The 12,609-nt window shown below is 40.3% G+C and overlaps 1 protein-coding gene across 1 annotated transcript in view; it reads left to right on the forward strand.

Moving 5' to 3' along the window:
* COL5A2 (collagen type V alpha 2 chain) overlaps positions 1-12,609 on the forward strand; it is a 335,742-nt gene that overhangs the window by 190,818 nt on the left and 132,315 nt on the right. Inside the window, 4 exon segments of the mRNA XM_030208786.1 lie at positions 4,329-4,382; positions 9,363-9,461; positions 10,461-10,505; positions 11,832-11,930. Coding sequence (XP_030064646.1) covers positions 4,329-4,382; positions 9,363-9,461; positions 10,461-10,505; positions 11,832-11,930 — 297 coding nt within the window.

Consider the following 12,609-nt stretch of genomic DNA (forward strand, 5'->3'; position numbering starts at 1 on the left):
GACACTAATATCTTCAATGTATATCTTGTATGTCATACTAATGAGAACATCATTGTAAACAATATACTCCAATCGCTCAAATGGTTCCTTCAAATGTCCTATGAAGAGCTAACACAAGTCAATTGTATTCTCATATGTTAGGTCATTTGCACCGCTTACAACCTCTGAAATGCTGCAAAGGCTCTCAGTACTTCCTTCTAGTGTCCTCCGGAGAGCTGCCACTGCTGCTGCTGCTGCCACTGCTGCCACCTCTCCTCAATAATCAAATCTTCACTGAACTGTATAATGTTTTCTTCCAACAACTCTTTTCTTCACCACTATGTTCATCAATCTCACTGTGCTCCTGTGGCATTCCTTTCCAACTATGACCCAGCCCAACACAATTGTGTTTCGCTCTAAGCGTCTTCAGGGGCAATGACTCTAACCAAAAGAGACATAGTGAGGACTCCTCTATTAACACTCTGCCAACTCTTTACTCATACTTAATCTTAAACTTTAACTAAACATCAACATACCTTATAGGATACCTGATATAATTCAACTCTTACAGCTCTGTCAGGTCGGAACTCAAACCGACTTGTCGCAACATGGCGCTTGCACTCTTCTAAGATGCCAAGCATGCGTTGTACAGGTTCCAATTCCACTTCCCTGCGGATGGTCTACAACCTCTTATAAACCCGCCCATTCAATTGCTTTATTTAACCCTGTGGAAGATACAGTCTTCCATTGGAAGATCAAACACTGTTCTACTCGTAACATGCTCTGCAAAATATTGCCCCCCCTAGTGGTATTCATTTGGACCAGAACAACAAATTTTAAATCTTTCAATACATGTCCAGCTATTATGCAATGTTCCACCAATGGGGTTTCTCTTTTACCCAATCTAACGTTGCTTAAATGTTCAGCAATTCTGTGTTTAATTCTCTTTATTGCCTGACCTATATATACTAACCCACATGGGCAAAGAATCGCCTATATGACAAAATCAGAATCGCAATTAATATTAGATTTCAATTGGAATCGCTTCTCTCTACTCTGATTTGGCACCTCAATCCAATCTACCTCAAGGGCATAAGGACAATACCTGCATCCAGTACATCTATGTTGACCACCTATCATATTTAGTTGACCCCTTCGTTATTTTAACTTTTCACCCAAATTTGGACCCCTCCTATAGGTAAACCGGGGAGCACTCTGAAATATTTTATGGACTCCCAGCACTACCCAATGTTTCTGAATGATTTTCCTGATTGTCTCTATATTGGCTACAAATGGGAGAATGCATGATACTCTGTCATCACCAGCCCCGCGCCCCTTATCAAATAACCACTCTCGATGTGCATTGTACGCCCTTTTAAATGCCTTATGTATAATTTTTTTGGGGTATCCCCGTTGCCTGAACCATTGTCTCATTAATTCCGCCTGATCTAGAAAATCATCCTTATTGGTACATATTCTGTGAATCCAGAGAAACTGACCTACCAGTATGCCATACTGCTGCCACTTTTTTGTCTGATCCAGCTCCTGAGCTCTTATATAATACTGGCCACCTTAAAAATACATGATGGCATATGCTATAACAGTAAGCATGCACAAGGGTAAAGTCTGAGCAGAGAGTGCAAGTATGTGCCTAGATTATGAAATACCATAATGTACGCGCAAACTTGTAAAATATAGGCACACACATTTACACGAACTCTAGGGCTGATGTATATGGGGTAATTTTATAACAAATAGGTAGGCTCCTACTGAGGCACTTACATAGGTGATATTATATAAAGAAAAGTAGGTGCCTATTTTCCTGATAAGATACTAGCGAAATTCCCCTAATGAACATATACACCAGCTCTAGAGTTGGTGTAGATGCCTGCATCTGTATTTTTCAATTACTTGCATGCTCTGCCCCAGCATGCACCCCTGTGCATGTTCACTGGCAAACTTCTTGCCATCATGGTGATACACGTACTTTTACAATGGTTGATATTCTATAAGAGGCCAGCTGCACTTGTAAATGTCCATAAATGTACATTGATGACTAAAATACCTCCAGTTGGGTTGTATACACGTCACTTAAAGTACACATCTCTTATAAAATTATCCTCTGCCAAACCTGCAGTGTAGCTGTGCATTGTGCTAATATTTTATAAAGATAAGTTGGTGCTCGCTTACCTTTATAAAATATCCTCTAATCTGAGTGGGAGTCCTCCAACTGCATTACTACTAGTAGAGGTAGCTGCTTCAATATTGTGTTTTCAGTTGCTAAGGACATGCGGGTTCTCTGGATTCCTACAAAGCTTGCCTGTCCCTCACTATTGAAAATGTCATAGTGAAACAGCACCCCACTGGCAGGACTATAGGTGGAGGATTCCCGCTCAGTTTAGAGGGAACAGTGCCACCCTGTTATAAAATTACCCTCTGATTGCCAAAATTCATGTGCTGGAACTGCAACAACCTCTGCATTAACCATTGGGACATTCCCAGCAACTTCCCACTCACAGAGAAATATATTGAACTTCATGTTAAATGCATTGCAGATAGTGATGCAGTTAGCTGTACCTAGTTAGGACACAATTAACTGTGCTGTGCTATCTGCCTTGGTAACAGTTAACACATAGTAATTTACCATGCCCATTAGCCAACCATTCTCTGTGTTAGCTGTTAATGCAGAAATTTCTGTGTATTAACTGCTAAAGCACATGACTGTTAATGCATATTGATTGTCATGTTAAAAGCTATTGCAGTTTAGCAAATAGCCCCCATCATTCTCTGTTAACCTGGGCAGAGAGCTCAGCCTGTAGCTTTATTAACCATTGTTGTGAGATTATTTTAAATTCTTCCTCCTGCTATGCTGGGATCAATGGTCAGATTATGTGACCTTAACAACTTGGTTGAGCTAAGCTACCATGAGTGTCTTTTGTTAAAAAAAGTGACCATAGACAAGGGTATTAGCTGCCCTGTGCAAACTTTCAGCCTTGTGTCCCCCTCAATTAAGTTTCAGTCCCCTCTTGAGATTATGATCATTAACTCAACAGTCATGATTTCTCCAATAACACCACTCCCAGAATGATCCTATAAAATGCATAATTGGCATCATGCTTTTAAATATTAAATCACTCAGCCATGAGGGTAACTTCCAAAAGCCATTTACCTTGTTAAATGCCTATTTACCCAGATAAGTGAGCTCTTTGAAAACTGTCCACTCTCCCTGTAGGTAAAAGCTGTAGAGATGGGCACTCATCTGTAACAATATGGGAAATGCCAATGACTTCTTATGTCATTGCTTGTTGTTATCAAATGAAAACAAGCACAAAAAAAGAAACTTAATGTTTTATTGTTTGCCAATAATAGAGCACATTCTTTCAAAAGAGTACACTTTATTTGTAAAGACAGCCAAATGAGAACAAATAAAATGAACATTCATGGACACGACACGGGAAACAATACGAAATGAAAATATTTTGGCTGACCTATCCCTAAAATGTGTGTACTAATGGTTCTTTCAGGACCTATTATTTCATAGGTAGCAGCTGAGCTGTTGCTCTCGGTAACCACCCATAACTCTACCTTTTCTGTTGCTGGCCTCACCCTCTGGAACGCTTTACCCCTCCAGCTTAGATCACACACCTCTTTACAAAAATTTAAAACTGACCTTAAAACCTTCCTTTTTGAAGATGCCTTTTCAACGAACTAGCTCTGTTACTTTTTGGGGCTGCCCCCTTCCCCCGAGGTGTGCCTGTATTACTCCTGTAATTATCCTCATCTATGCCCGCTGCTACCCCGTCTTTCCTATCTTACATTACAGTTCCTTTTCCTCCTTCTCCAATATTGACCACCCTATCCTCATCCTTTTCTTCTCTCTATTTCTTTCTCTTTCATTTCCTCTATCATATTAGATTTCTTAGCCACTCAGATATTTTATGTGATGTGCAGGATATGAAAAAGGTGTGAGCAAAATCCAAATAAATAAATATTAAGCACTAAACTATTCTGTAGACTAAGTTTATTATTAAGTCAGCCCTGCCCCTGCCAGTTTGAGTGAAATCTGTGCAAATCTAACTGTTATATAAGGTACCACCAAAGAATCCCATTAACCTGTAATAGATGAGCCACACATAAAAGATACTAGAATGTAATCCATGGCAAGAAAACTGATGAATTACAGGCATAGCACCTATTTGCCATTGGAAAATTTGATCAATAATGCACTTGGGGTTTTCCAGTTCTAGAACATGGCTCATATCTGTGATTTATACTACACATAGATCATATTATAACCATATAACGTATTATATAGGAATTTTGCCTCATATTTTCTTTTTGCTTTATAGGGTCCTATTGGTTTATCTGGTCCTCCTGGCTTTCCTGGGATACCTGGTTCAAAGGTAAGAACTGATATTTTAACCACTTACAAAATCACCAAAACATCAAGTATGAAATATTAAGCTGAGTTTCTTTGATCTACATGAATCAGGTTTCTATGATATAGCTCATATCCCCAGCTCTGATTTTTTTGGGGTCAAAATTGGTGCTGACGTCATTAAGGAACTCATGTTATTATTTATATATTTATTAGATTTATTTACCACCTTTTTGAAGGAATTCATTCAAGGTGGTGTACAATAACAATAAATCAAATATGAGCAATTTGACAATTACAGCAGTAAAAACATTCAAATAACAATACGAAGTATGGCATAGTATATTACTTACAATGTCCACGCACCAGAAAATAAAAATATTTTCCAGCGTGCATAGCGAATGCGCATCAAAAATGAAATTACCACAAGGGCCATGCGGGTGCCAGGCAGTAACTAAAAACTGACAAGCATTAGGCACTCAAAGGCGCCTATCCAGCTTATTTTCGATGGAGAAGGGCGGCCATCTTCCGACACAAATCGGGAGATGGTCACCCGTCTCCTAAGGGCGGCCAAATTGGTATAATTGAAAGCCGAGTTTGGCCATCCTCAACTGCTTTCCGTAGCAGGGACGGCCAAAGATCAAGGGGGCGTGTCGGCAGTGTACCGAAGGCGGGACGGGGGCGTGGTTAAGAGATGGTCGTCCTCAGCCGATAATGGAAAAAAGAAGGACGGCCCTGACGAGCATTTGGCCGACTTGGTCCCTTTTTGTTCACGACCAAGCCTTGAAAAGGTACTCGAACTGACCTGATGACCACCAGAGGGAATCGGGGATCACCTCCCCTCACTCCCCCAGTGGTCACCAACCCCCTCCCACCTAAAAAAAAAAAAATTTTAACATTTTTTGCCAGTCTCTATGCCAGCCTCAAATGTCATACCCAGCTCCATCACAGCACTATGCAGGTCCCTGGAGCAGTTTTTAGTGGGTACTGCAGTGCACTTCAGGCAGGCGGACCCAGGCCCACCCCCCCCCCCCCCACCTGTTACACTTGTGGTGGTAAATGTGAGCCCTCCAAAACCCACCAGAAACCCACTGTACCCACATGTAGGTTCCCCCCCTTTACCCTTTAAGGGCTATGGTACTGTTGTACAGTTGTGGGGAGTGGGTTTGGGGGGGTGGGGGTGGTGGGGATTGGGGGGCTCAGCACACAAGGTAAGGGAGCTATGCACCTGAGAGCAATTTGTGAAGTCCACTGCAGTGTCCGGTTGGTGTCCTGGCATGTCAGGAGGGATCAGTGCACTACGAATGGTGGCTCCTCCCACAACTACTACTACTACTACTACTATTAAACATTTCTATAGCGCTACTAGACTTACGCAGCGCTGTACAAATTAACATGAAAAGACAGTCCCTGCTCAACAGAGCTTACAATCTAAATTGGACAGACGAACAGACAGCTAGGGGTGGGGAAATTGCAGTAGTAGGGGTGATAAGTGAGGGTGTTGAATAAGAGAGTCATGGTTAGGAGTCAAAAGCAGTAGCAAAGAGGTGGGCTTTAAGCCTAGACTTGAAGACAGCCAGAGACTGAGCCTGACGTACTGGCTCAGGGAGTCTATTCCAGGCAGAGGGAGCAGCGAGATAGAAGGAACGGAGCCGGGAGTTAGCAGTGGGGGAGATGGGGGATGACAGGAGACATTTACCCAGCGAACGGAGTTCACGGGGAGGAGCATAGGGAGAGACGAGAGCGGAAAGGTACTGAGAAGCTGCGGAGTGGATGCACTTGTAGGTCAAAAGGAGAAGTTTGAACTGTATGCGGAAGTAGATAGGGAGCCAGTGAAGCGACTTGAGGAGAGAGGGCTAACGTGAGTATAGCGACTCTGGCGGAATATAAGACACGCAGCAGAGTTTTGGACAGATTGAAGAGGAGATAGATGGCTGAGTGGGAGACCTCAAGTCACTTCACTGGCTTCCGATCAGATACCGCATACAATTCAAGCTTCTCCTCCTTACCTACAAATGCACCCGGTCTGTGGCTCCTCACTACCTCTCTACCCTCATCTCCCCCTATGTTCCCGCCCGTAACCTCCGCTCTCAGGACAAATCCCTCCTTTCAGTACCCTTCTCCACCACTGCCAACTCCAGGCTCCACTCATTCTGCCTTGCCTCACCCTATGCCTGGAACACTCTTCCTCAACCCCTACGCCAAGCCCCCTCCCTACCCATCTTCAAATCTCTGCTTAAAACTCACCTCTTCAATGCTGCTTTCGGCACCTAACCTTTCGAGAAATATAGTATGCACTATCAGATTGACTATACACTTGTCTTTTAGATTGTACACCTGTCTTTTAGATTGTACACTTGTCTTTAGATTGTACACCTGTCTTTTAGATTGTAAGCTCCTTGAGCAGGGACTGTCCTTCCATGTTAAATTGTACAGCGCTGCGTAACCCTAGTAGCGCTTTAGAAATGTTAAGTAGTAGTAGTAGTAAGCAAATTGCAGTAGTCTAGGTGAGAGGTGATAAGGGTGTGGGTAAGGGTTTTGGTAGCGTCCTCGGAGAGGAAAGGGCGAATTTTTTTAATATTATAGAGAAAGAAACAACAGGTTTTGGCAATCTGCTGAATATGAGCAGAGAAGGAGAGAGCGGAGTCAAAGATGACTCCAAGGTTGCGCGCAGACGGGACAGGGAGGATGAGAGTGTTATCTACCGAAATAGAGAATGAGGGGAGAGGAGAGGCAGGTTTAGGGGGAAAGAGGAGAAGCTCGGTTTTGGTCATGTTTAGTTTCAGGTGGCGGCGAGACATCCAGGCAGCGATGTCAGACAGGCAGGCCGATACTTTGGTCTGGATTTCAGCTGAGATATCCACAACCAAATGGCTTGGATTTGGTCGTTTTTGAGATGGCCAGCCTCGGTTTCCATTATCGAAAACCGAGGCTGGCCATCTCTAAGTCCGGCGATCTCAACATTTCGGTCGACCTAAATGTTGAGATTTGGCTGGCCCCGACCGTATTATCGAAACGAAAGATGGATGCCCATCTTGTTCGATAATACGGTTGGCTCCGCCCCTTAGAGATGGGTGCCCCCGTTCGATTATGCCCCTCTATGCGACTTAGTAAAAGGGCTCCTAAGTGATTAATGCAGTGTTAACATAGGAGCCCTTAGCAACTCCTAAACAGAAGCTGGTAAGTGCTCCCACATTAATTATTTGCAGTTGCCGTGCACTGAAAGCATTAGCACACAACCTGCAAATTAAAAAAAAATTGAAAATGCTGTATTTTATGGAAGTGTTAGAAATGGGATTAACGCATGGGAAAGTCCCACGTTAGCATGTATAAAGGCCCTTATTTATTTATTTAGACTATACTTATTTAGTTATTGGAATACACCCAGTATTAGTTTAAGAAAATAAGTTATAGTTGTTCCCTTATCACTTTCTCAAAAAAAAAGCGGAAGGTGAACCTCACTTTAATGACATATATTGTTTTTTCTCTTGTTAAATCAGAGTTAACATTTATCCTCAAGCCATGAAGGACATCAAGGACCCTCTGTACTAAGCATTTCCCCTTTATATTAAGGCCTTCCAAACCTATCCTGAGGACCCCAGAACCAGTCAAGTGTCCGGATACACGTAAGAAATATGCACAGAATCTAGGTCCCTGTTTACTAAGGTGCGCTAGCATTTTTAGCATGTGCCCATATATTCCTATGGGCGTCTCTAGCATTAGCGTGCACTAAAAATGCTAGCGTACCTCTAGCACAGCTTGGTAATTAGGGCCCCTAGTGCATGCAGATTGATCTCATGAATATTCAGTTTGTGTATCCCAGACCTGATTGGCTGTGGGGACCCCAGGAAAGACTTGGGAAGCCCTACCTTAGGTACAAAATGAGAGAAAACCTTTAGTACATAGGACTTGATCTGGTGCAATTCTTGCTTTTGTAGCTTGGAGTTCTATGTCTGGGGTTTGGAGTATTGTGTTCTGTATAAATGAGTAGGGTTACAAATAAGTGTTGGTCAAACAGTTATTCATTCATCTCTATGATGATCTTGCCAGGCTAAATACTAGGATGTTTCTATAAAAACTGTATTTTACATTTTTTTTGTCATAAAGAATTGTTCAAATAACATTGAATGAATACTTCAGAGTTAGCAGATGGTGTAAATTTTGTGCTAATTTACTGAAGTGCAATAGGACTTATTTGCTAATACATGTTAACAGTATTAACACATTCAAACATAGTAGCACACTTTAGTAAATCTCGCTATTTATTAGTAAAAGCAAAGCTAAAAACCAGTCACATGTTTATAGTTATCTGAAAATTTCAACCACAAATATTTTTATGTAAGGATTGTTAGTGATATGCTAGAAGGTGATCTCAGGGACTCCCAGCAGCCCTTGGTTAAATTATTCTAGGTTGACAAAAAGTTAACACATTTGGGGCAGAGCTGACGGGAGCCCCTTATCAGAAATTGACAGGATATCACCAGATCCCTATTAAGGATTATTCCTAATCCAATACCTAAAGTAATGCTTGAAAATCTAGAACAATTTGACTAGGCTAAAACTGAAAAATTATATAACTAATAAACATAACATTAGCATTAGCACTAGGTCACCTGCCCCAACACCATCCACACTCAAACTCTAACAATAATCGCAGGAACTTGTCTATTTATGTGGAAACAATCTTGACCGCAGCTTTATTCCAAAACATCAGTTAACAAAGAATACTCTGTTCCCAATACAATTATATCCCAACATCTATGTCTCCAGTGCAGCTGTCAATCTCAGGAAGCTATTCGGTGTTGAAACTAGCTTTCCATTATTCCCTTAACATGTCCAATCTCCTTCAAGGGCATGATCACAACTAGGTGGTTCTCCTAATTAATAAAAAGAAATGCAGAAAATTATTTACTTTTCTTTTTAGTAAAAAGAATCATTTTCAGCCAGTGCTTGAAATATTTCTTATGACTCTACAACCTTTTGCTCTTTCTCTGTGTAACTCTAGGGTGAAGCTGGCCCAACAGGTGCACGTGGCCCTGAGGGTCCTCAAGGACAAAGAGGTGAAACCGGAGCACAAGGACTAATTGGATCACAAGGTCTTCCTGTAAGTTCAGCAAACTGAATGCTCTGAACATCTGTAATTGCACAAGGGAATAATATTTAGGCTGAAAAATGGATCTGTCATATTTGATATGATTCAGAATGCCACTAAGTTTTGAAGTTCCTATTTTTCCAGTTCCTATTAGTGCATATTAACTAGGGCAGCAATGACCAATCCAGATCATGCAAAATAGTTTTCCACCTAAGTTACACTCAATGAAGTCACCAGACATGGCAGTCCAATGGAAATATATTTCTGGCGGCAGTTTATCAGTAATTACACTACCATGTATTTGAGCCTTCCTAATATGTATGACCCATTCCAGTATGACCTTTAGTACCAGAGGAGAGAAAGAAGTAGTGTGGAGAGAAGGGAGGAGCTGACAGTCTTCCTTTTTACACCAGTTTGCCTATCATAAACAAGCAATGCTGTATCTTTCCAGGAGAATATAATGGCCACTTCAAATACACAATAGGTGTGTGGAATCACTGATAGCCAATAACTAACAAAAGTATAAATATTCCACAAAAGAACTTTTTTTACTGGATTCTTTAAATGGAAGGAAAAGCCTCAAAGAGCTCTAAATCATAAGATTTTAAAAACTGTACATTGATCTCAAGGATTACATCTTCATCACTGGCAAAAATCTTCCACAAAAATCTTATCCTTTCTGACCAAAAAATCTTCAGTTCAAGTCTCAATATAGCAATCAGATTTTCTTAGAGGATAGTGTACTTATCTTGTAAAGCAGTGTCACGAGCTGCTTGACTCACGATCCCCCTAGAACCAACGGTGGCCAACGTTTTGCATCACTACTTCAGGGTCTACTTCACAGGGGTTCATCCTATTTTCCCACTGTTTTCTAACAGTTTTCATCCATTTCATTATTGATTTACTTGGATGTTTACAATGTCTAATTCATTTTATATCATGTTTTACATTGCATTTCTTTACAAACAAGAAACATATTCTAGTACTTATTTTGATATATTTTCTTCTTAGGGATCAGATGGAACAGATGGTTCAACTGGTTCTAAAGGTCCAACAGTAAGTCATTCATAGCTGAATGGAAAATTTAAGCAGCATTTTAGAAAGGACATACAAAATGGAATTATAGATTTAAGTTTTTAGATGTTTCTATTATACTTCTCCTGAATGAAGGAACTCTTGTTTGTAATCCACTTAGAATCTGCTCTGAACTTAGTGGAATATAAAAATCATGTAGTATAGTATAGTAATTGAGTCATCCAGGTCGGGATGTCTCATGTTTGCTGGTATATTAGAAATAGGATCTGCCAACATAGAGCCTGTTCTAAAATACATTGAGAAATGGACATTAATGTGCAGGTTACTTTCAGTGGTAGCATCCATTGTAGAACCTTAATTCTTCCAAAGTACTGCAATTGTATTATCCAAAGACTCGACAAGGCTGTGTTTTGGGTGGCGTGCCTTCATCAGGAGCGTAACAAAAGATAAATACATACGAATAAATCTAAATGTAAATATGATTTGATCGTTTCTTGATTATTCCTTGTTTTTAACTTGTTTTATGTATTCATGTGTACTGTATTTTTACTATTGCATTTCTTGATATTTTCATCTATTTATACATTTACATTTGTTCAATATATTTATCTTTGGCTTTGGCTTCCTCGTCTTGTGTTTCCTCACGCCTTGTTGCTGATTTTGCACGTATATGTGAGGATTAGAGTTTTCCTCTTTCTGTTTCATGAAACAGCAATAGACATATGTATGTGCTGGAATATACATGTTTATGTCGGCCATTTTAGAAGCATAAACATGTATTTTCACAAAGTGCCTGGTATCCCTTGCCAGTTTCACTTTTGGGAAGGACACAAACCACTGGGGGATTAAGGGTGCAGTCTCCCGACTTTGTAAACCTGGGATTTAGATGTTTATGTAGTGTAATAGTCTATATGCCAGTGTATGCATGTCTGAAACATGAATGGTGTTCCTACAATAAGCATTTAAGTGGAATTTCTTAAGCTCTGCATATTTGAGCAAATGTTTATGTATGACAAGCTGAAAGAATAGAATATATCTATAAAATCTGAGCAACTAATATTCTGCAAGTAAGACAAGCTCTTCCTTGATACCAGGAAGGCCATTGCCACAAAATTCTTATTTATAGCTCTCAATGGCCAGTAAGCCATTTTCAAAAAAAATAATTACTGAAAAGGTTGGAAAGTGTCTTAGTAAGTGCCTCTCTCAGCATTAAAAACCTGATCTTTGAGTTAATTTATGCCTCCTTTCTTATCATATTCATTATACGTCATACAGTCCCTTTAGTTTTTGTTCTTTCTCTTTTCAGTCAGTATGAATTTCTCAACATAAAGATATATCTTTTTTTAGGGATCAACTGGTCTTGGAGGCCCATCTGGCCTTTCAGGCCCTCCTGGATCTCCCGGACCCCAAGGAAGTACTGGCGCTCCTGGCATCCGTGGCTCAGTGGTAAGAGCAATTTTTCAAAGTAAGAGAACTAAGACAATGTTCTATAGTAATTGGGATCCAGTGGACTTCTCATGTTCCCAACAGAATATGACATTTTATAGTAACCAAGAAGAGGCCTGTTCAGTTGTCAGATGGGAGGAATGAAAGGTTAAAATGAGTAAAAAGGGCAGAAAAGAAGGTGGAAAGGAGAATGCAAAAACATGAATATAAGAAGAAAATAGGGTAGGGAGAGATAAGATAGAGATGAGAAGTATTTGATGAAATGGAGAAAAGAACATTAACCCCTGGATTCTATATATGGCACCCAAAGTTGCACACCAAAATTTGGGTGCATGCCCAAGTTGCACATGCAACTTAATTGATCAGTGAGCCCTTAACTAGTAATAATTAGGTGCTGTCAACCAATTATGGCAGTTAATTGGCATCAATTAGAGTTTGTGTATGTAGCTGGCTGCATGCTATTCTATAAGGCTTGAGACATGTTGGAAATTGTAACAATGAATATAAGATAGAATGAAGAAGTAAACTATCGGAATGATGTGAAGAAATAGATGTTTAAAACAAGAGTAAAATAAGATCAAAACAAAAGTAAAAATTAGAAAATATTGAAGAAAATATATTTATCTAAATGATGGAAGAACTTTAAGAGGATCAATGAGGCTTTGCATCTAACTACATA

This window comes from Microcaecilia unicolor, chromosome 7 (assembly GCF_901765095.1).
Source record: "Microcaecilia unicolor chromosome 7, aMicUni1.1, whole genome shotgun sequence".
NCBI classification, from domain to species: Eukaryota; Metazoa; Chordata; class Amphibia; order Gymnophiona; family Siphonopidae; genus Microcaecilia; species Microcaecilia unicolor.